This window comes from Neovison vison, chromosome 2 (assembly GCF_020171115.1).
Source record: "Neovison vison isolate M4711 chromosome 2, ASM_NN_V1, whole genome shotgun sequence".
NCBI lineage: Eukaryota > Metazoa > Chordata > Mammalia > Carnivora > Mustelidae > Neogale > Neogale vison.
Genome location: NC_058092.1, coordinates 23,062,718 through 23,087,248, shown reverse-complemented (window position 1 = coordinate 23,087,248; position 24,531 = coordinate 23,062,718). Strand labels below are relative to the sequence as shown.

General features: G+C 54.8%; 1 protein-coding gene across 1 annotated transcript; it reads left to right on the top strand.

Annotated features, from left to right (window-relative positions):
* Positions 1-383: 383 nt before the first annotated feature.
* On the top strand, positions 384-24,263 carry LAPTM5 (lysosomal protein transmembrane 5). The gene is made up of 8 exons (XM_044236349.1): positions 384-555; positions 14,697-14,790; positions 15,480-15,556; positions 17,040-17,171; positions 17,849-17,971; positions 19,605-19,700; positions 21,535-21,627; positions 22,870-24,263. The coding sequence occupies exons 1-8, from the start codon at positions 469-471 to the stop codon at positions 22,957-22,959; spliced, it is 792 nt and encodes a 263-aa protein (XP_044092284.1). The 5' UTR covers positions 384-468; the 3' UTR covers positions 22,960-24,263.
* Positions 24,264-24,531: the final 268 nt, after the last annotated feature.

Sequence of the window (24,531 nt, the reverse complement as noted above, 5' to 3'; positions counted from 1 at the left end):
GGAACACGACACGGGAGCTATGTGGGCCTCCAGGCGGATCTGGGTTTGAATCCTGCCACCGGCACTAACTGCGATGTGACTTGGGGTGATGGTCTTGACCTCTCCAGACCTCCGTTTCTCTGTCTGGAAGTGGGTTTGGTAAAGGCTGCTTCCAGAAGTGATGGGAGCATCCCGTGAGCAGGGCATGTGTCTGCTTGGTACCGAATGGCGGGGTTCTGTGGGGCAAGAACCTGCCTTCTCCAGGGAGGCCCTCCTCCCCGGGGGTGGGCAGTGGGTCAGCTGCAGGGCTCTGGAGGCAGGCTGTGGCCCTTCCCTGCTGCCCCGCCCCCATGGTGACGAGTGGGGGCCCCTGCCTGTCTGAGGGGCAGGAAGGAAGTGAGGAGGGCAGTTTGCAGCTTCCCCTTTTCTGCCCTGCTCCAGGCGCTGGGCTCTCCCTGTCAGTGCCTAGGAGCAGGGGACTGCGGCACCATGGCTCCCCGTGCGCCTGCCGTCCACCAGACCTGCTGCTGCTTTAACGTCCGCATTGCTACCACTGCGCTGGCCATCTACCACATGGTGAGTGTGCAGGCAGGCATGGGGAGGCTGTGTATGCGTGTATGTGTGTGTGTGTACGTGTGCACGCACGGGTGTAAATGAGAGGGCTCCCATCTACAGAACTCCACACCATGGGAGGACCACCACCCACCACCTCTCAGTGGGACCCCAACAAATCCCATCCTTGCTCTGGGCCTCAGTCTCCCCCTCTGCCTAACAGGGGAGGAGGCCCTGCAGCCACAGCCGGGGTGGAGCAGGGGTGGGAGAAGGGGCCTCCTTCTAAGTGAATGGAACTCACTGTTTTCCCCCAAGGCTCAGTTTCTGCTGCTATAAAATGGGATGACTTAGCATCCACAAGGTTCCAATGCAACAGCAGCTGGGAAGGGGCTGTGGAAGGCAGGCAGGTCTGAGGAACCAGACCGCTTCTGGAGTTGGATCCGCTTCTTCCCCGGTGGGGGTCCTGGGCGTTTTGGGTGGGGAGGAAGGCGGGACTCCCTAGCAGGGAGTGAGGGGGCTGGAGTCTCTGGTTGGTAGCCTGGCACCCCACGGCCTTCTCTCCACCAAAGGAAATTTGCGATCTTGTGCTGAAGGGTAGGACGGCTTGCCTGGCCCACGCTCTGGAGAAGCGGCCTGGCGGTTTCCCTTGGGAAGCTGGTGTGTACAGCCCCAGCATGGAGCCTCTATCTTCTCTGAATGTAGGGAGATGCTGGGTGAGCCCCAGTCCCCTGGGGCCAGAGGCTCTCCGCTCTGTGTCGGTGGGTGAAGGTTGGGGTCTCTGTCCAGACCCATCTCCCTGCACCCCCACCCACTGTACCCCTCTGAGCCACACCCAGCTCCCCCAGGGCCTGTGGGTAACCGTTTTCTCATGAGCCTAGAAGGGCTTCCTCAAAATTAGCCTAAATCTGGCATTCTGTGGTGGGTGTCTGTGACCTGCTTCAGCCTGGCTGCACCTGCCTTCTGCTTCGGGGAAGGTCAGGCAGGGCTGTGGCCAGAGCACAGCCTCCCGAGGGGTGTCAGCTCACAGCCTCTTGGTGCACGCATGGGTGCAAGTCCTGGCCTCGCTGCTTCCTAGCTGTGCGGCCTCGGGCCGCTTACCTAACCTCTCTGAACCCCAGTTTCCTCACTGAAAATAGTACTATGTCTCTGATAGGGCTGCTGAGAGCATCAAGGGAGTTCTTATCTACAAGGTGCAGAGCAGTGCCTGACGCAGAGGAAGCGTTTGTTCTCAGTGTGCGTCAGTACGCGGCCATGGGCCGGAGTTGAGCTGTCAGACCCCGGAATGTTGGTTTGGGGAGTTGCTCAGAGGCCATCTTGCCTGGCTCCTGCCAGAGGGGTGACCCTGAGAAATGGCAAGGGCACCTTGGATGTCCCCACCCCCAATCCTTAGGGCTCTTTAAGCTCTGAGATAACAGAATGTTCTCTGAAGGACAGATGGACACAGAGGGTCCCTGTGGAAAGTGGGCCCCTGGGCCCTGACCCCAGCTCTGCCACTAACTGGCTGTATGATCTGGGATGACTTTTTCTCTTGGGTCTCAGTTTTCCCTTTAGAAGAATGATGGAGGGCGTCGGGGGACTGGCCCTGGGGGTTCTAACTCCATCCTGTTTGCGGGCTGGACAGGTCACGGAAAGGAGGGCGGTGGCACAGACGGTCGGCGCTGAACTGCGGGTCCCATCCTGGGTTGGCTCTGGCTTCTGCTGATTGTTGCCACCAAGGAGTAGTGGGCCCGGGAGCTGCTCTTCTGACACCTAGGGAAGCAGGAAACACAGGCTTTTATGCTGCATTTTCTGATGTATTTCTGCATCGGTGACTGATTCAAGATGGAAAGAAATTCCCGCGCTGGCCAGACCGAGTCCATACGCAAGCCATGTGGGCTAGCCGTTGTCCCGCACGGTGCAGACTTGGACACCCTTGAGGTTTCTTTTCTTTCTTTCTTTTTTTTTTTAAAGATGTTATTTATTTATTTATTTGGCAGAGAGACAGCAAGACAGTGAGAGAGGGAACACAAGCAGGAGGAGTGAGAGGGGGAGAAGCAGGCTTCCCACAAGCAGGAAGCCCAAAGCGGGGTTTGGTCCCAGGACCCTAGGATCATGACCTGAGTCAAAGGCAGATGCCCAACAACTGAGTCCCCCAGGTGCCTCGTTGGGATTTCTTCTTGATCCCACTGTCTGAGGTCCTCACCTCTATGTGGGGAAGTGACATTGGTGCCCGCTCAAAGAGCTGGAGAAAGTGTGGGCAAGTGATCAGGGACGCCTTCTTGGAGGTGGTGACGCTGGTGGAGGCATAGAGTTTTCTCGTGGGGAGTACAGACAGGGCGGAACAGGTGTGCAAAGTATAGAGACCGATGGGTGGCAGCTTGTGTAGGGACACTACCCAGATCGACTTAGAGGCTTCGGCTTGGGGCGAGGGAGGTGGTACGGGCTGAGAGCAAGCTGAGGCCTTCACGGTAGTACACTACTGATATCTGGGCCTGGAGAATTCTCTGTTGTGGGGACTGAGCTGCACATTGTAGAATGTTTACCATCATGGTTGGTCTCTACCCACAAGACGCCGACAGCACCCCTGGGCTGTGATCACCAAAATATCTGCAGATATTGTCGAATGTCCACTGGGGACAAAATCACTCCCAGTTGAGGATCACTGTCTGTAACATGAACCATGGGAACCATGAGATGTTCTAGAGCGGAAGGCGTGAGAGCAGAGGGGAAGCCTGGACGCTGGACTCCCGGCCTGGGCAGTCCTCTCTGGGCTCCTTGGTTGGTTATGATGGAGAATCACGGTCTGGAGAAGCCTCTGCTCCTTCCCAGAAAGGACAGGGAGGGGCTGGGTGGCAGGTGTGCTGGCAGGGTCTCTAACATCTGGATGGAAAAAGAGAAGCTGCTGTCCAGATGTGTCGATGGCCCAGACAGTCATCATCTGGGGCCGGTCACGGATGACAACGGCACACTGAGAGCTATTCCTGGACTTGGCCTCTCTGGGGAGGGTTAAATTAGGTCTTTGGTATCCTCAGACAGCGCTACACTTTATCGGTCATGGGGGACCTCCTTATGGGAGGACCCTCTTGTGTCCAAGGTCTGGAGGGTCTCCCTCAAGGTCCCGCTGGGTTTGTGTAGAGGGTTTCCTTGGTCACGTGTGATTTCTGACTCAAACTTGCATGTGTAAAGGAGTCAGAGAACTTCTTTTCTTTTCTTCCGTCTTTCTTGTCTTTCTTTCCTTTCTTCCTTCCTTCCCCTTTCTCTCTCTCTCTCTCTCTCTCTTTCTTTCTTTCTTACAGATTTTATTTGAGAGAGAGAGTGAGAGAGAGAGAGAGAGAGAAAGAGAGAGAGAGAGAGAGCATAAGGCAGGAAGAGGCAGAGGAGGGAAAAGCAGAATTCCCCCTGAGCAAGGAGTCCGATGAGGGGCTCTATCCCAGGTCTCTGAGATCATAACCTGAGCCGAAGGCAGATGCTTAACCTACTGAGTCACCCAGGACCCCCAGAGACCTTTCTTAAATTGGCCTCTTTGGCCCTGGCTTGTCTGGCAACCCAAAGTACGTCCTAAGCCAATGACAGGAGTGGGTGAGTCCCCAGAAGACCCCTTTGCCCAGAAATAGCTCCTTCCCTGACTTTTCCCCTCCAAGCTGCCTAGAATTGCATTAAAATGCCTTGCCCAGATGAAAAGCTTGCACCTGCTTTAGGCCAAGGAGAGAAGGAGGCTAACTCTGGCTATCTCTGGGTAATAGGGTTGTGAAAACTCTAATTTTTCCTACATGCCTGTATTCTCTCTACTTGGTACAATGAGCATAAACTACTTTTTTTTTTTTAAGCTTATGTTATTTATTTATTTATAGTATGAGCAGGGGGAGGGACAGAAGGAGAGGAAGAGAGAATCTCAAAACTGGCTTTTCAAGGAGCAGGGAGCCCAACTTGGGGTTTGGTCCCATGACCCTGAGATCGTGACCGGAGCGGAAATCAAGAGTCGGTCACTCAATGGACCAAGCCACCCAGGCGCTCAGTGCGTGTACTGCTTTTTAAAGGAAATTTAATTTTAGAATGGTTTTGGATTCACAGAACTCTTGTGAACACAGTAGAGTTTCTGTTCGCTCCTCACCTGGTTTCCCCCCGCCCCGGGGCTAGCATCTTACATTAGAATGGCATGTTTGTCACCATGGAGTACCCATCAGGACCCTGACTCAAACCCAGGCTTTATTCAGATTTTCTCAGCTTTTCCCTCGGATCTCTTTTCTCTCTCAGGATCCCATCCTGGGTACCATGTTACATTTAATCCTCATGCTTCCTCAGGTTCCCCTTGGCTGGGACAGTTTCTCAGATTTTCCCCGTTCTGGGTGACCTTGACAGTCTTGAGGAGTACTGCTCATACATTTAGTCAAATACTCATCAAAAGGGACTTTTAGTTTTCTCTTGGTTGGGCTCGGGAGAAGTGTTCTTGGGAGGGAGACGGCAGAGGTGAAGGGCCATTCTCAGCATATCCTATCAAAGGTGTGGACTCCCGACATGTCTCATCACCGTTGATGGTGACCTTGACCGCCCGGCCAAGGTCGTGTTTGTCGGGTTTCTCCCCGCTGTCCCCCACCCCATACTGTCCTTTCTGGAAGAACGTCACTGAAGGAGTGGAGACTTACTTCTGGAGGGCAGACGAGCTACCTAATATTAGAGAAATGTGGAATTTCTCATGGGAGATCGGTTTGTTCTCCTTATCTGTTCTATAACTAAACGATGTATTTATTTACGTCCGTAGAAACTCGTGGTTATTTATTTTATGCCTTGGGTTATAACCCAGGGCTGCTTTATTTTTCTGGTTGCTCTAGCATGCTACTTTTTAAATTGCAAAACAAAGAAAGTCAAGCGAACCTCTCTTGTGTAAAAGAGCCTGTTCTTAATGCAGATAAATTCTCCAACATGACTTCGTTTTTCCGTGCTGAGCCCCGGGGCTGGGGTCTGGGCATGACACGTCCGTGGCCTGTGCCTCCAGGGGCTCCGGGCTCAAGGAGAAGCGTGATGGTGGATGACACGGGCGCACTGATGAGGGGGCCTGAGCCCAGTCCTGGAGTGGAGGCTGGGGATTCCGGAACGGCTTCTTGGAGGAGGCCAGAGGTGTGCTAAGGATGAGCAGTGCTTGGGGCTGCTGGGGAGGGAGCAACCTGAGCAAAGCCTCAGGGGAGGAAGAGGCTCTGTGATGTTTGGAAGACTGAGATGTTCCTAGAGCTGGGGGTTAGGGAGGGATGGCTGTGAGGTATAGTGGGGGAGGCTGGATGGAGTTCCTTCTTTCTTTTTTTTTTTAAAAGATTTTATTTATTTATTTGTCAGAGACAGAGGGAGAGAAAGCGAGCGAGCACAGGCAGACAAAGAGGCAGGCAGAGGCAGAGGGAGAAGCAGGCTCCCTGCCGAGCAAGGAGCCCGATGTGGGACTCGATCCCAGGACCCTGGGATCATGACCTGAGCTGAAGGCAGCTGCTTAACCAACTGAGCCACCCAGGCGTCCCGAGTTCCTTATTTCTTTCAGGCTTCATAGCCCAGAGGATGGATCTCTGCTTGGTCCAATCCTCTCCTTTTAGAGATGAGAAAGCAGTGGGCCAGGAAGGTTCCTGGCTGGCTCCAGAGGGTAGACAGCGGCTTTTTTCTGGGGGCACCCTTTCCATTACACAGGTGTGGGGAATGAACCAGTGGGTGAACAAATGAATTCCTTACCTGGCCCGTGGACTGGGGGTGGCCTGCCTGTCTGGGAGATCCTTCCCTCCCCCAGTCTTCATTTCTGCTTTATGGTCTAGCTCATAGGAAGCATCCTCTTCCAGGAAGCCCTCCTGATTTGTCCTTCTCAGACTCCCAGGGGTTCTTCTTTCTGTTCCATTTTGAGATTGAAAATCATAGCACCGTCTCCATCACTAACATGTGATGTGACCCGGAGTAAGCAGACACCTTTTGCCGTCGGGGCCTCAGTTTCCTCATCTGCTACCCAGGGCTAGGAGTCTCTGCCTCAAGGGTGACTGCTTTGAGGAATTGAGCTGTTGTGGCCCTGCTGGAGTGAGGGGCTGCCAGCCGGGGTCCAGAGCGGGATGGGGGAGCAGACACACCTTTGAAAGCTCATCTGTTTAGGGCCTAAAAATAGGCTCCAGTTGCCAGGTGGGGAAAGTCCCAGATGAGAGTCTGTTAGGGCCTCTGCCTTCACACCTGATGCCCCATGTGGGGCAGAAAGACCTTGGTCTGTGCTCCTCCTGAAGGTGTGAAGAGGCCGCTAGGGGTAGTGGGGGAGTTGTGGTTCCTCCCCAGTGCCACGGCCCAGGGGGCCCAGTTGGGCCTGAGTTACGCTCCTCAACTCTGGGACATGTAGCCTGCCTTCTAACTTGTAAAATGTTGGAGGCCCACACAGCTACTTGTGGAGGCTGCTGGACCCACTGGACCCACTGCGGCCTGGGCGCTAGATCCCCTGGGTGCAAAGTGAAACATTTCCTGTGCCACCAGGCCTGGGGGGGCTGAGTGGTGGAGGTCTCCACCCTGTGAGGTGGGAGAGGGTAGGCCAGACCCCAGGCCGGGGAGACACCAGCTGAGAGGAGGGTGTCCTCCTGTTCAGACTGGGCCCCATGACTGGAGGGCAGAGTCTGGGGGGGGGTCTGATGCTTCTCAGTCACCACCCTGACACTGAGCTCCCCCAGGAAATGAAGCTTTTAGTTTGAGCCCAAGGCAGCAGACCCGGAACCCAGACTTCACTCTGTGCTTGCTGCGAGGCCTGCGCTGGTCTCTTTGGGGAGGGGGGTGGGAGGGGGGAGGCGACACAGAGGCCTGAAGCCCTAATGAGGCAGGAAGCTGAGCATGAAGCTGTGCAGGGGTGGGTGCTGGTTCTCTGCCCTTCCAGCCCGCAGCCCTGCTGTGAGCCCAGGGCCTCCCTCCCCCATCCCCAGCCTCAATTTCCTCCCCTGGCAAATGGGGGTCAGTGACGCTAGCGTGCAGGGTCATTCTGAGACTCGCAGGAAACCAGGTGGAGACACACCCAGCACCTCACGAACACCCCCACAAATGGCAGCAAACCTGGGAGCCTCCATTCGGCAGGAGAGGACAGAAGCTTGGAGGGGCCAGTCAACTTGGCAGCCTGTGGTGGAGGAAGAAGAAGAGCCCCCCCTGCCCCCCCGCCCCCGCCTCAGGCTCATGGTCCGGACCTCGTGGGGAGGGTGCGCCTCTTGGCGGTGACTGGGTAAGCGTTGCCTCTAAGAGCCAGGGGTCCTGGCTCGTCCAAACGTGGAGCCCACGTGTCTCAGTTTCACCTGCAAAGTGGGGAGCAATGGGGAGAGAAGGACTTTTTTTTTTTTGTCCCCAGGAGGTCTTGGCCTCTGCCCCGTCCCGTGATAGCGGTAGCCCTCAAGGGAGGGGGGGGGGCCTCGCTCAGAAGGTAAAGAGGGGTTTGATGGCTTATGAGAATAGTTTGGAGGCAGGGTGTGTCCCCAGATACTCAGGAAGTAGAGGATGATGGGGGCTTTGGCCAAACCTGGAGAATGACCCTGAGCCCCTCCAAAGGCCCACCACAGTACTTCACTGTTTGAATATATCACCATGTATTTGCCTGTCCTTCTGCGGAGGCTTGCTTCTAGTCTGGGGAGGTTATAGTTAGAGTGGCCATGGGGGTCTTGTGGTTCGCCGACCACACACAAGCACTTCTGTAGGTCAGTTTGTCTTTCTGAGTGGATCCGTCTTTGGTAGCAGATACATGTCACCTCATCTGCTCCTTGTGACCGCCTCATGAGGCAGGGGATCCTTCCCTCTGTTCCACAGATGAGGGAACTGAGGCCCAGAGAGGCAACCTGGCCGGGTGGAGGGGTCAGTGAAGAGTGGAGGGGGCAGGGGTGGGCGGGGGGAGAGCAGAGCAACAGCCTTGGTGGGGGGTTGGGGAGGAGAGCCGGCTCTGGGGCAGGGCAGGGCAGCCTGGCCCCGGGCGGCAGCAGAGCCCGGACTCCTCCAAGAGGGCCGGGCAGATGGTACCTAGGGTTGGCTGGGGAGATAATGCTGTGAGGGAATGCCGCCCCCCCACCCCGCCCCGCCCCGGCCTTCATAAGTGTCTGCAGGAAGTATGGGCTGGTGAGAAGGGGCTGGGGGAGGAGAGTTTCCTCTTGACGCTCGTGTGTCTGGTTCTCTTCTCTTATCCTGTCCCCCCACCCCCCAAGCCCAGGGTCCCCAGGGAAAACAGGGTGTGATGATTTTCAGCGAGGGTGTGATGATGACGAGGGTGATGATAATGGTTTAAATGTGCTGCCACCCTTGGGTCGCTAGGTCACCAGAGCCAGAGGACACAGGGTCAGGGTGGGGTGGCCCTGAAAAGGGAGAGGGGCAGGAAGGGGTGTGTGCATTGGGGACCCACTTCCCATTTTGCAAACTGCATTATCTGTTGGGGAAGGGTTGAGGACATGCCCAGGCCTGGCTCCTTGTGCAACCTCTGCCAAGTCACATTCAGCAACCAACCCCCCCCACCCCCGCCCACCGCTCTCCTCCCGTGTAAGTGGAGGGACCATCTGGCCTGGTAGATTTGCCAGGAGCAAATAAAGTGGAAGGCTCAGAAAGGGTCCTGCATTGGCTGGCACCTGGTAGGTGCTCACCGAGGAGCGGGTCTCTGTAAAGGGGACCCCCTGGCATCTCAGAGGGTGGGGCTCTGCCCACCTTCTTCTGAGATGGTGGGTCCTGAGCCCCCAGAGGTCAGAGAGGGTGAGCCCACCTCCTTGGACTGGAGAGTGGTGTTTGAGCCCTAGAATTGGGGATTTCGTGTCACCACCGCCATGATTGTCGTCGTGGTTGTCATATCAAGATGTTACTGCCAACATCACCAGCAATGTCATGGCCAGATTATCAAGGCAGTCCATCATGGCTTCCCAGCATGCCCACTGGGGTTCTGTCTATCACCTTTTGTCTGTTACCCAGTCACAGCCATGGTCACCTCTATTATTGCTGCCCCTGTCATCAAAATGTTCACTGCCACATGATGTCCCAACCCAGCCACATGATGGGCCCCCACCTCCCAGCACGGTCGCCCCCATCAGCCCCGCCGGGCCAACATTTTGTCCATCACACTCAGCTGGGGCATCGCCGCTGTTGTGGCCCTGGCCATATTCACGGGTGCCCCCGTGTCTCCCACCTACCATGATTTTGCCGCCTCTAGTTCATTCAAGCTGTTGGCTTCTCCTCAGAACCACCAGGCAAACCCACAGGCATTGTCCTGACTTCCTGGCCACTTGCCCCATTGCCGAGCTCTGGGAAGTTGTGCGTGTTATTGAGAGAGAAGGGACGGGTTGGGGATGGGAATGGGAACCGAAACCGGGAAGAAGCAGAGGGAAGAGGTACAAAAGAGGAATGGAGAGCAGCGGTGATGGCGGGCTGGGCTGAGCCTGGCCACCACGGATGTGGTCTTGTTGCCTGAGCCCTGACTCCGTGTCAGGACTGAGGCTGATTCTGGTTCTGCAGTAGACTTCCCACGTGAACCTGGGCTGGTCACTGCGCTGTCCTGGGGCTCAGTGGCACACTGGGAACATTCCCTCCCTCAGGGAGAGGCATTCCTGCCTGTGGGTTTTCCTGGAGCTGCCCTCCCAGCCTCTGGGCCTTTGCATATGGTGTTCTTTCTTCCTGGAATGCTTTTTTTCTCTTCTCTGTTGAGAAACTCCTACTTATCCCTCAAAACCCTGCTCGGACTTTTCCTATTTGTGAAACCCTCCCTGAGTCTTCCAGATGGTGGTGATCACTCCTTCATCAGGGACCCATGATCCTCCTCGTGTCCTTTGTTGTGGCACTGAACACACTGGTGGCCTGTGGTTTCCCCAGGGTCCACGACACCTGCAGGCCAGGCCAGGGTCAGTGGCTTCTCTGGACAGAGCCTGGAGCCAGTATGTGCTCCAAGAGTATTTACCAGATGAACAAACAGAAGGAGTGAACGAATATCTATGCAGATTAATGAATCCTGACCAACGTGTTCGTTTATGGAGCACAAGCTGTATGCCTGGCTCCATGCTAGCTTGTCCTTTGACCTGACAGCAGCCCTACGAGGCAGGTCTGGTTATTGTCCCCATTCCCCAGACAAGGAGACAGGCTCCGAGAGGTTAGTGGCTTGCTCAGGGGCACAGAGCTTGGGTCGGGCCCGGGACCACCTGACCCATATACCCTAGCTCTACTCTGCATGACCTCGATGCTGCAGAGGGAAGGCAGAGAGAGATGCTGTGCTGGAGGAGAGGGGGGTGAGTGGCTGCTGTCTCCCCGGCTTGTGGGAGGAAAAGAGCCCTGTCCTGTCCCCAGAGGTCGTGGATCACAGGAGAAGGCAGCTCTTTGTCCTGGTGGGTCCTGAAAGGGGTGGGGTGTGGGGCGAGAGGTAGGTGAGGGCCTGGGCCCTGGGACATCCAGATGCTGGTGGGCTCCGGGCCTCTCCCAGCATGCACTGTAGGTGAGCCAGTTAGTTTCCCAGAACTACAAAGGCTCTTGGTCAGGGACATGGGTGGAGCGGTGAGGGCCTTCTGATGTGCAAGGTGCGTCTCCGGGCGGGCCACCCTGGGGGCCCTAGAGGTGAGAGGGCATGGTTTGCAGGAGTTCAATCATCCCAGCGGCCCTGGGTGCAAACAGGAGTGTTTGTCCTCATTGACCAGAGCAGGTAAACTGAAGATGGGGCCAAACTGGGAACTGGCCAAGGTTACACAGCTGGGAGGCAGAGGGTGATCTCGTGTCCCAGCTGCCGGGTCCTGAGCAGGGGTGGTGGTAGTGGTGTCCAGAGCTGCCTGGGGAGGGTGGGAAGTTGGTTGGCAAGACCACTCAGCCCTGGGTGGAGCTCCAGGGTTCGGATGCCTGCTGGGCCATGTGACTTCTCCTCTCTGAGCCTCTGTTTTCTCATCTGTAAAATGGGGGAAATAGTGCTTTTCTTGCAAGGTTTTGGGAGACTGTGATGTAAGCCTGTGTGTGCAGGTCTGAGCACACAATAGGTACTCAAAAAACGTCAGCAACTTTCCATCCCATCTCCTAGGGAGGCGAGACTCCTATCTTTCTCCTGGATTGAGGCTGGTGTCTTCTGCCAAAGGTTAGGGGGCCAGCAGAGGGTCTGAAGCTGATGCTGAGGTTGCCTGGCTCTGAGACTTGGGGCTGGTGGCTGCCTTCTACGGGCCTCAGGGTTCTCATCTGGCCAATGGGAACAGAAATCTCTCTCTCCCCTTCCAGGACTGTCGGGAGGGTAGAAATGGAGGAAAGGCTGAGCTTGGTTTTAAACGCAAGTGGTTTGTACAAAAGGAGGATGATTTCTTGTCCCTGCTGCCCTGGGAACAAGCTGTGGGGGGAGGAGGGCGTGGTGCTCGTCTCACTCAGCCAGGGCAGTGGCATGGGAGCAGGGAAGGGGGGCAGGCATCGGGCAGAGGCCAGAGGCTGGGAGGCGCTGGAAGGATAGCGGAAGGTGTCAAATCTAGGACTTGTTGGCCTGGGCTTGAATCCTGGCTCTACCCATTACCAGCTGGAGGCCACAGACAAGTCACTGGACCTCTCTGAGCCTTGCTTCCCTGGTCTGTGAAATGGGGGTGGGAGTATTCACAATAGTCCCTTGGCTTGTTGTGGGAGGATCACTGGGACGTGAGGGCAGCGCACCTTAGTCAGGGTGTACCGGGGTCCCTCCCCTTCCCTCCCTTGCTCAGGGTCATGGGATACGGTGGGGTGGGTGGGTGGGGGTAGCTGGGATGCTAATGGCAGGATCACAGGTGCTGTGGCAGGGCTGTGAGAGACGTTTAGGGCCCGAATTTAGGGGTTGCGGACAGCTGTGGGTTAGCAATGGTCTCCAAAGGGGGGTGATGCCTGAGATGATGGCGGGGGACCCCAGGAGGACCCATTTTTCAACTACGTTCTTTAGTAACTTCTGGGTGTGTGTGTGTGTGTGATGATGTTGGTAATAACAGAACAGTAGCACACGCATATAATTTTGAAAGAAAGAAATATAGAGGAGTGAGTTCAAAAGGTTTTACTGATAATAGGTGCATGATCAAAATACCCGCACACTCTGGGGTACCGGTTAGCGGGGGCTCTGAGGTGTTTCAGGGAGTGGGGTGTGTGCAAAGACACCAGGACACCCCTGGGGGACTTGGACTCCAGTCTCCACGGTGTCCGCAACTTGCCATATGTCCTTGGGCAAGCCGAGCTTATCAAACAAACAGAGGGTGCTTAGAAGATAAGTGGGCAGAGACCCTTCCAAGCAGCTGGGAGCTTGGGATTGTCTGATTCTGAGCTTCGTTCCAGATCTCCAACAATTCTGGATTCATGGGACTTCCAGAATCTTCTCTTGCCACACCTGGTAGATACTCATGTGCCCTTCTAAGCGCAGCTGCATCTTATTGGTGCTCTGCTCACACACCCCCAGGGATGGGGAGCTCAATTCCTCACAGGGTGTCCTGTTCTGTCCTGGATGGACCTGTCATCTGCCTCCCTCCCTCCTTCCCTCATTAAAGGTGAAATTGGGGAAGAGAGGGGCTGGAGCCTCAGGCTTCAGGGGCTAAGGAAGTGGTTTTTCTCTTTTGCGGCTATTTCCTGTGGGTGCCAGCCACAGCCCCCACAGCATCTGCCTTCCCCTTGGGGCTGATCTCAAACTTTTTGGTGAAACAGAGCATTTTTGGTTTACCCTGCACCAGGTAGATGGGGCAGCTAGATCGAGCTCGCTGTCCACCCCCCGGCACCCTGCTCTTGGTCCGTTCCACGACCCCCTATAAGCTCACAGGAGCCAAAAGCAGATTGTGTTTGCTGAACGCTCACTGCAGGCCCCGGGCTCAGTGCTTTATAAACACAATACAATTTATTCCTTACTAAATCCAGTGATTGCCAGTTTCCAGATGAGAAAACTCAGAGACGTGAAATGACTTGCCCAAGGTCACATATGGACCCAGATTCAGCTCCATCTCTCTCTGCTCCGGAGCTCAGCTCTTCATCACTCTTCCGTGCCGTCCCTTTGTGCCCCCTGAGCAGAATGTAACATGGCAGGAAGACAAATTGAGACCCGTGTCTGAGCTAAAAAACCCTCACACAGTGAGCAAGGGGAAAACAGATGGTGGGTATTTTGTTGCCTGTCAGCTAAGCACGAGTTACTAGTGCAGGGCCACCCAGAAAGCCAATGTAAACTTCGGCTGTATTAAAAGAGGTAGGGCATCCACTGCAAGGAAGGAGATAGTCTTGTGATTCTCAGCGCAGTCAGACGGTGCCTGGAGAATTGTGGGAGTGCAGTGGTGGGGGAAGGGCAGAAGGCTTGCTGCAAGGAGGTGGACACACAGAAGACTGGGAGTTCCCCTGGCTGGATGTACTTAAAGGAGTCCTGTGTCTGATGGCAGAGGGCACAGGCAAGGTGACTTCCGAGGTCTTTTCAAATATGTGGCTAGACTCCTGTTGTCACCAGGGCCACAACACTAAGGTCTGTCAGATTTGGATAGGGTATATTCATCGTCCGTCCATCCATCCATCCATTCATCCATCCATCCAACATAATAGCTAGACCAGTGAACAAGAGAGACATAAGCCTTCCCTGCCTGGAACCTACCTTCCAGGGAGGATAACAGCAATCATTATAGTGAGCAGAGCTACTTTAAGTGAATGATTCCACCCTGCCCCACTATGACCCTACGAAGCAGGTATTATAGTACCTGCATTTTGCAGATGGAGACATTGAGGGGCCATGGGGGATGGAATTGGCAGGGCTCCCTGGGGAGTCACGGGTCCGGTGCTGCCATGCCTCTGTGGTTAATTCCAAGGATCTAGAGCTCTATGCTGCCCAGAAACTCTGACCAAGATCCTGAAATGCCCAAAGCCCGTTGTGGTAAAAGGGGTGCAGAAGAGGGACCCAGTTACTGGTAGGAGCCCTCAGACGCTCCCCCTCCAAACTTGACCTTCAGTAGTCACAGTTATTGTTTCATTGAGAACCAGGTGTGGTTCTAAGTGTTGTCCTGGGATGTCCTCACTCACTCTTCTTAGGTAGCTATAGGCACTAGCCTCATTTTACAGATGGGAAAACTGAGGCGCAGAGAGGCTGAGCAGCTTGGCCAAGCTCACATAGCTGGGAAAAGGAAGAAAGCTTGAGCCGTCTATGTGTACAGGCCACACTTGATTCAGGATGCTCCATAGACCCAGCCTTCTGGGGGGAGGGAGCAGGGTGGATCTGTGCAGGCCCCACTGATGGACGTTCTGTCTGCCCCCAGATCATGAGTGTATTGCTGTTCATCGAGCACTCAGTGGAGGTGGTCCATGGCAAGGCGACCTGCAAGGTGTGGCAGAAGGGCTACCTCCGGCTCGGTAGGTCCTTGGGACTCTGGAGTGGGAGGGGCAGGTGTGGGGAGAGCAGGTGCAGAGAGGGGCCCTGGCTCTGGGCAGACGGGCTGGGGTTAGTTGCCCTGCCTCTTTCCTTCTGAGCCACAGGTCTTTCCTCTGCAAGCAGAGACCTGTCTCCACCCAAGTCTCTAGGTGTGAGAACAGAGAGGAAAGTGCTTTGCAAACCCAACTGCCTTAGGAAGGTGACAGCAGGACTGCCCTGATGACATCTGTCAGTGGCTGCCCACCACCCTGGAATGAGACAGAAACTCCCCACGGTGGGATCCCGCCCCCACTGGCCTCTCTGGCTCTGGGTTGCAGCACCCCCTTGCTCCCTGCTTCTACTGTGCAGACCACACCGAGCTCAGCCCCATCTCAGTTGCTTGGACTCCCGGTCACTCAGCTCACGGGCTACCTCCTGAGAAGCCTTCCCCGGCCTCTCCCTGGCTAACGCAGGCCCCGGGCCACTCTCCCACCCTGCGTCCCATATTACCCCAAATGCTCTTTTGCTGTCTCCATAGTCCCCCAAGACTGAGAGCAGCAGGAGGGCAGGGGCTGAGCTCGCTCCTCACTGGCACAGCCGCCACACCTGGTTCCCAAAATGTGGTCCTTGGAACCCGCCTGGGGTTCCTGGGGTCACCTCGGAACTCTTCACTGCCCTCCTTGCCTTCCAGCTAACCTGGTCTCCAGCTTCCTGCTCATCACCATGCTCTTTGCCATCAGCTTGAGCCTGCTGATCGGAGTGGTCAAGGTGAGGGTTTGTAGGGGAGGGGAATGAGAATCAGGGCCTGGGGGCTGGCCAGGAGCTCCAGCTACCCTCCTGCCCACCCCCATCCACACTTGCTGGGTGGGCAGCAATGGCCACCAAGAGGGTGGGAGGCGGGTGTTTTGGGAGACCCCCCCACCCTTCGCCCTGCACCCTAGAGATTTTTACGCTCGCTTGCAGTTTGGAAAGCCTCGTTTCCATACCAGACTTCGACGCAGACCCCCCAGGTGTAGGGTCAGGTACATGGACACTTCGGTCATACCAGCTGGTGACACACATGAGTGAGAAGAGGAAGGGTCATTTCAAGGCGTGGGGAGGGGAGAGAGCAGTGGGTTTCGTAATCAGGGAGAGGAACCAGACTAGGGGAGGTAGATGTGTCAGCTCAGTTCCACCCAGCTAGCCTGTGAGAGAGAGAGAGAGAGGCTGTGGCTCAGGCTTTTGTGAAGAGGAACCGGGCTGTCCCTTGGCCCCCAGGGGGCAGGAAGCCAGGGCCTCACCACACAGCCACCGAAGCAGGATCCAGCAAGAGTGTCCTCTCTGAGGAGCTGGTGGCCCGGCACTCACAAGCCAGCAGCGTGGGGCAAGGAAGGAGGGGGAGCTGTTTGGAATATATGCCCCTTGCCCGCACTGCCCCCATCGCTCCCTGAGCCAACGGCATCCTTCTGTGCCCCAGGGAGCGATTGTACCTTGTGCAGAGCCGGGTGTGATCCAGCTAGGAAAGTGGACCAGGATTCTAGAAGGCCCTGAGACTGAGTCTTGGCTCTTTCGGCTGCCTCCTGAGTGATTTTAGACAGCCACCTGAGAAACCACAAAACCACCCTTCTGTGATTTTGTCCCCAAGGGTGGGTTCATGAGCACTCACACTGGTCACAGTCGTCCCTTGCTTGAAGTTGAAGGAGAGGACCTTCAGTGTCAGCCACCAAGGGCCTCTGACCGTGACCAAACACCCCAAGAGCGGTCCACACAGAGGAGGGTCCCACCACCAAAGCCGTGTGGGCCTTCCCTCCCCCTCACTGGACCTTTGCATATGTTGGCCCTTCTGTCTCCAATACCCTCCCCGTTTCCTTCGTGGTTCTTTCCAGATCAAGCCTCAGCGTCCCCACCTCCAGGAAGTCCTCTCTGACATGTTCCCATCTGTAAAATGGACACAAAGTCCTTCCTGGCTGGGTTCTTGAAGGCTGTCCTGGCTGCTTCTGGAGGCCCAGGGGCACTTATCTCTGTGTCTCCGGGGACACCAAGAAGCCTGGCATTCAGGGTCTGGGTCTTACATTCTCCGCATCCCAGAACCTCCTTCAGGGGAAGGGATGTGGGTCCACTGGGAATGACCTCGGCCCAGTCAGGAGGGGAGGATTTGGGAGAGGGCCATATTACCCAGGGACGGAAGGGAGCTTCCGATGAGGTTGGGGGGAGGCACATGGGGACATCAGGCTGTGGGGGACTCCCTGATCGTGCTGAGCCTATCTTCTAGAACCGGGAGAAGTACCTGCTGCCCTTCCTGTCCCTGCAAATCATGGACTACCTGTTGTGTCTGCTCACCCTGCTGGGCTCCTACATTGAGCTGCCCGCCTTCCTCAACTTCACCTCCAGGAGCAGCTGGGTGGTGAGTACCCAGCCCTGCTCCACATCCCACAGCCGGCCAGCCTGGGGAGGTGGCAGGGGCTCTGTCCCCTGGGCCCTCCCTTGTTGATGAGCCCAAACCCCATCAAATCAGGTCAGCTTTCTTTCTCTGTAAAATGCGCCTGTGAGGGTTCCCCATCCCCATGTGTTGGGGGCATTAAGAGAGGACAGTGTATACAGGGCAGGCAGCACGTTGTGGGGACTTGGCCAATACCAGCCGTCTGAGTTTACACAGCAGGAAAGGGCACATGCCCACTTCCGTGCCCAGACCCCGCTTTGTCCCTCCTCTGTAACCAAGTGGAGAGAAGGAAGATAAAGTTTATTAAAGCCAACGATGAACATCCATAGGGGAGATGTCCACGATGGAGGTGTTGATCCCTGCCTCAGCTCCCTGAAAGTTACTTTTCAGAATTTCTCTAACTGTTGTCCTGGAAGAGATTGAATTGCTGGTTCTGGTCTGGGCATCAAGAGACCCTGGTTGGAGCCCAGGTCCCGCTGCCAGCCCTCGGCGGGATGTCTCAACAATGGGCATCCGTTTCTTTCTGGGTCCTGTGGGTTAGAAATTCCCCGATGTCTCTGGCTGACTGTGTCAAACAGCACAGGGACCTCTGGCTTAGGGCTTCATTGCTGGTTTGTCTCCTTCCTGCCTTTGCCCTCAAGGGCCCCTCCAAGGTCCCACTGATGACCCTGCAGCTGCTCGACTTTTGCCTGAGCATCCTGACCCTCTGCAGTTCCTACATGGAAGTACCCACCTATCTCAACTTCAAGGCCATGAACCACATGGTGAGTGTGGGCTGGGGGCCCGCCCCCATCACTGGCTCTGTACCCTTGAGCGAGCTGCTTCCTCTCTGTGCCTTGGTGCTTAGGCTGGGTTCCTTAGAGGTGGAGCCCGGGGAGAGGGTTCTTGTGTGAGCACCTGACTGAGGGAGAGCTCTCAGGAAGACCCTCGAAAAGGAGAGGGAGGAGCGCCTGAGACTAAGGGAAGAAGCAGGCCGACCTGTGACTTCAGGGACGGCCTTGCCTGATCCCAGAGGGAACCTTGTGGTGTGAATTGCATCGCAGAAATAATATTCATTTTTTTAAAAAATTCATGGAGAAAGGGGACACTCAACACATCTCAAGATGGCCCTTGAGACTTCTCTGCGTGATTTTAGGACACTACCCCGTATAACTAAAGAGGACCAGATGACTGCCCCAGGTCCTTTCTCTACAACCCTTGATCAATGATAAAGTAGCCTGGCTTTTATAAAGATGCGTCCTCAGAGTTTTGCAAATCCCCCAAATTAACACCACTAAAGGATATAATTATCCCTGGTGTGATTATCAGTGTAACCGCACATACAATACATGAAAAACTACAAAAGTATTCTGATATGACAGGATGGGTGATTTCCAGTCTCACGTGTTACCTGGATAACTTGTTCCCACACGTCAGCCTTGCAAAAGAATGTCACTGTTCAGGTAGGGACCTTTTGCATTTTCGAAATTCCGAATTCCGAAATTTCGAATTTTGAGAATTTGCATTTTCGCATCATCTTTTGTATAATCCCATGTTTTGGTTTAATGTTGGATTTAGTATTTCACTCCAAAGTGTGGATAAGCGTAACAGAAACAGAACACAATCCTCAATCTCATTCTCGACCTTAGAAATCATTGTGGCAATAGAGTAAATGATTCTGTGAAGTTCAGGCTTTAATTCTACATATACTCTTCAGGCATGATGAGATTCTTGAATCAATGAGATATCTGAGTTGAAGAAATTAAGGATGTCCGTGATAATACACACACACACACACACACACACACACACACACACTCAGATAAACATAATAAAGACTCTCTCTAAGGGAAAAAAATAATATTCATTTTTTATAGTGGTCTAACATATTGTCCCCAAACCTAGTGACTTGAAACCATGCACAACTGCCATCTCACAGCTGCTGAGAGCCAGGAATCTGGGAGTGGCTCATCTGGGTCGTTTGCACTCAGCATCTCTCATGAGGTCCCTCCCGCCCCTGAGATGGGGATGGGGCTGTGGACGCCAAGGGCTTGACTAGCTCTGGAAGGGCCATTCCCAAGATGGCTGGCTGGCGTGGCTGTGGCGTGCCCCACACATGTGTGGGGACAGGGTGGTTCTGTCAGTGAGCCTAGCCTCTAGAGACGGGCCTGTGGCTGCTGGGGGCCGGGGGGTTCCAGCCAGGGAAGAGCCAACTGGGCGGGTAGCCACTGCACCTGCTTCCCTTGGTTTACTCGCCTGCCTCGGGGGACTGATGGTAGGGAGTGCCTGTCTCTTAGGGCCCTGGTAGGGGTCAGCCGGGACAGTGGTTGTACCACATGATCTCATTCTTCCATGAGTGGACCCTGGAAGGGTTCCTTGTGGGCAGAAGCACTAATGCGGCTCCCAAATCTGTTGCAGAATTACCTCCCGAGCCAGGAGGGTGTGGCTTACAGCCAGTTTATCAAGATGATGATCATTTTCTCCATCACCTTCATCATCGTCCTCATCCTGAAGGTGAGAGGCCCCCCGACACGGCCCTGGGGAGGGTGGGGAGCCCGCATTGCCCAGGCCCTCCCATGCCAGACTGTTAGGAGGCAGGGAAGTCTTCCACTGTCTCCTGCTGCTGCCCTCCTTGCTCTTGGCTCCTTCCTCCAACCTTCCCCCACCAGCTCCTTGGACCTCACTTGGGATCCTTGGGGACACTGCATTGAGGGGGAAGGGGCCACAGGGAAGACCACTGCGTTCGAGTGTCAGGGACTTACTGTGTAACCCAGACAGGCCCTGATCCAGGGAAGGAGGAGCTGTTCTGTCTGAAATCAGATTCAGAAAATCTTGAATGTGAGTCCCAGCTCTCCCCTTGCTAGCTGTTTTGTTGCCTTCTGAGTCACTTCTCTCTGGGCTTTGGGTCTCATCTGTGAAAGGGACAGAATTAATATTGCTTTGCCCCTGTCACAGATTTATAAGATTCAGGCACCAAAGTAAAGATGGGTCCTGAGGTCACATTACTAGAGGTTTGGTCGTATGAAGGAGGGAGGGGAATAGTTTAATTCCTCTCTGAGGTGGTCAAGCCCAGAAGATAGAGTCCCATGTCAGGTCCCCCATTCTTAGAGAGAGATGACAAACTGTAGAGTGTTAATAGCCACACAACCAGGAGGGAGGAGAGGTAAGAACACTCTTCCATCTGAGGGAGTCAAGGAAACCAGGGCAATTCAGCTTGGAAAGAGATGACTCAAGGGGTTTTCAAATACCAAAAGGACCCTCATGGGGATTCTAGAGGCCAGGCCTGGAGGCTGTGTCCCAAAGCTCCGGGGAGGCTGATGTCAATTCAGCAGAAGGAAAGGCTTTCAAGAGTGTTCTTTTCTGATTGTGAAAGTAAAGTAGGATCACTGTAGAAATTTGGAAACTACAGATGAGCAGGAAGAAGGGAATCAGCTCATGACCCACCACCACTCAGAGACAAGCACCCCTGATACTGGGGTGCATTTCCTCCCAATCAGAGGAGGAAATTCCCTCCTCTGAGCCATCCTCAAAGGATGGGCCTAGCCCAAGGGCTTCAGTGAAGTTCAGTGAGAACTTTCCTGAAGGATTCAAGGAGCCAGTGTGGGGTGGGGTGGGGGGGTGGTGGTTTGACATCCTGTATAGTCCCCAGGGCCCAGCACACAGCTCTGTCTCCTTCGCCCCTCCAGTTCTTTCTCCGCCTTTGGGGGAAGTTTTCTCTCTTCCTCACTCTGTCTCACTGGTCACCCTCCCTCACCTGCCTCCTACTTCCATCTTTTATAATTCATTATAATTCATTTTATTTATTCCTGCCTCTTAAGTTTCCATCATGGGGTTCCATAAGATAAGAGAAATCTCAGAAGACAGGGCCTACCCTTATTTCTTAGGAGGCACTGGGGGCAGAGACCTATATAGGTTATTGTTCCTTTGACAGGCCCCTGGGGGCCTCCCTCCCCACCCTGAAAATCCCCCCCTTACTTACAACCACTGCTAAGAGAAAGCAGTTGCTTACATCACCGACCATCTCAGGAGGTGGTGAGCTTCTAGCCCCAATGGGGTAGAGAAGAACAATTTGCAGGACCATTGCCAGGGAGGCTGGAGGGGGGCCCAGAAGTCCCCCAAAGCCCCCTTCTGCACGAGGTCGTTGGGGGGGTTGAAAGCACTATACTCAGAACACCCGGGACCAGCAGGTGAGGTAACCCTGCTCCGGGACAGGGAGCTGAGTGCAGTAGCCAGATGTCACCTTCTGGGTTGAGCTGGGGCTGCCCAGGAAGTGCCCGCATCTGTCCCAGGCCTGCCGGGGCAGCGAGGACGGTCAGCAAAGCATCGTCCGATCTGGCTCTTTCTCCAGGTCTACATGTTCAAGTGTGTGTGGAGATGCTACAAATTCATGAAGTACGTGAACTTGGCCGAGGAGAGGAACGGCTCCAAGATGCTACAGAAGGTCAGCCCGGTGGGGGATCAAGTCTCAGCCTTGCCACTCCCTGTGTCCCCAAGGGCAGGTCTCTCTCCCTTCCTGGGTTGCGGTTTCTCCCCTTGTGAGATGATTGGACCAGAAGAAATGTGGAGATCTCTTCTGGCTCTGATAGTCTAGGATTTATTCCTTCATTCATGCATTCACCATTTTCTGCCTCATTGTTTGCTTTGCATCCAACCGTGAGGGTACAAAGAAAACAGATGCCACCCCATCCTAGGGGACTGTAGAACCCACAAGAAATCCAGACACAGAGCTCTGATAGCAACGCAGTGTGAAGTATGGGGGAAAGGGGAACATTGAGGAGGTACCTGGCTTCATCTGGGGTATCAGGGAAGGCTTCCTGGAATGGGTGATTCTTGTCCAAGTCTTAGACTCTCAGTTGATACAAGTTAGCTGGGAAAGGGAAGGGACCTTCTAGGTGGAGGGATGAGGTACACTTAGAAGTAGCTCATTGAATACATCATGGGAAAAGGGCAGCTGGTTTAAATTTTTGGTGTCACTTTCCTCATCTATAAAATGGGGATTGTATTAGTCAAGACCCTTTTGGTTGCAAGTGGCAGAAACCCAACTCAATCTGACTTATGTGAAAAAAAGGAATTTATTAGTTCCCAGAACTTGAAGGTCCAATGTAGGTCTGACTCACAGAGGCTGGCTATGAGGCTGGTCACCTGGGTGTGACCTCATCCTCTCCATCTCTTGACTCTGCTTTCCTCATGGTGGCAAAGTGACTGCCAAAACCCCTAGGCCGACATCCCCCACCCTCTTAGCAACCCCCACAGAAAGGCCCAGGAGCATGCCTGAGGGACCAGCTTGGCTCACAAGCTATCCCCAAATCAATGATGTTAGCCAGGGAGGACGAAATTCTTCTCTGAGTGACCACACTGAGGTCACATGTCCCACTCTGGATCTGAGGAGTGGGACCAAGTCTTCTGAAAGCATGTGGATGGAAAAGGTTCTCCTGGAGAAAATGGTGCTTCGTTAACACCACACGGGGACTTGAAGCTGGGCAGGCAGAGAGAAGTCTGTCCCCTGTAGGAATAGACAGTGCACCTGTCTCGGGCATGCCGTGTCTAGCGTAGGAAGTCCCCAAGGCGTGCTGGTATCACCATCATCCATTTTGTCAGAGGTTGGGGCTGGAGCCTCTTGACTCCAGGTTGGGATCCTGGTTCCTTCTGGCCAGTCCTCAGCTCCCATCTCTCTTGCTCACAGGTGGTCCTGCCATCCTACGAGGAAGCGGTGTCTCTACCATACAAGAGTCCGGATGGGAGCCCAGCACCGCCTCCCTACTCGGAAGTGTGACACCCGCCAGGCCCCAGCCTCTGTGCTGGGAGGAGTGGAGCTGTCTCGTAATCTGCTTCTCTGCTTTGGTGGCCCCTGTGGTCCCGGGTTGAATCACCCGGCTGACTTCGGGACAACCTGCTTGTGTCCCCCTCGCTGGTCTGCTTTTCCCGTGGGGCCTGGGAGAGGCTCACAACTGGGTCAACTTCAGACTGAAGGACTCCTTGAGTCTCTTGGAAATTCGGTCCAATAGTCCTTGGCTTATTGTGATCGGCCCCAGCGTCTGTTTAAACCATTTGTCATTCTTAGCCCAGTGGGTTTGGTTAAAGGACGTGGAACTTGACCTGTGGAACCACGTGGCTGACAAATGAAAAGCACGCTTCTCAGTGCAGGGAACCAGTTGTGGGGGAAAGTTGCCATCCATTGCATTGGTTTTAGACAGTTGTCCCTTCACACGGCCATGCGGCCAAGTCATCGTCCCCGGGTCCTCCCCACCAAACACCTACGTCCAATTTCTGGTTTCAACAATTACAGACAGCCAACCACCAGTCGATTCAAAGCACGGATGAAATTCAATAATAACAATAAAAATCAAATGAGCCCCAAATCATTCTCTTCCATTGAGTCCAGTAACCGGCTGCCCACTTGGATCCATCCAGTACTTCCGAGGGGCTGCGTAATTGTTAGTTCAAATGAAAATCCTCGCACTTGCCCAACGTCATCCGACAGCTACGTCCAGGAGATAACAGTTGTTCCCACCACCGAACTGTCCCCCGACAAACAAACACACAGTCATTTTGCTGAAGACAGTCATCAGTAACAGTCGGCCACAGGTGGCCGGCATCCTCCCGCGGCAATGGGGCCTGTGACAAGGGCGGCCTCAGGCACAGTTGTCCCCGGCAGTGAGCTGCCACCAGCCCCCAGTGGTGGCCCCTCTGTCACCAGTCTGGGCCGAGGCCCTTTTGTCCTGCCCAATGCTTGTGCTTACACAGCAAGTTAGCCCTGACATCAGGCAGATCTGGGGGCTAGACTAAATCCACGTGTTGGTTCGGTCAAAGCAGGGGAACTCTTTGTGGGCTCAGACCCTGCCACGGGCTCTCGTGGCGGTGGTGGTAGATGGGAAGGTTGGGTTCCCACACGCCCTCTTTCGTCTGTTTCCCTGCAGGCTGGGGTTCTCCAGGGGCCTGATCCCGAGGTGGAGATAACAGGGCTATGGAGTTAGGCTCTCTGGGGTCTGTGGGGGGGGGCTCCCCGCCAGCACCTCCTCATTTAATTGCTTTGTATGGGACGGGGAAGAAGTTTGAATAAAGCAGCACCACGCTTCACTTTGGCTGATGTGGTTCTTAAAATGTGGCATAGGCAGGGCTGGGAGTGCTGCCCACGTTTCCCACAAAACGTTCACGTGCACACACACACGCACACACACATGCATGGATTCATTCAGTCCAGAGACTCACAGGGGCCATGTCCAGCTGCAGTGTCTTGACCCAGTCCTGTTTCTGATCACAAGTCACAGACACATAAGTGCCCTGATGTCTCCCCAGAGCAGGTGTGAAGTCCAATCCCTTGGAGAGTGCTTGCCCAGAACCAGGT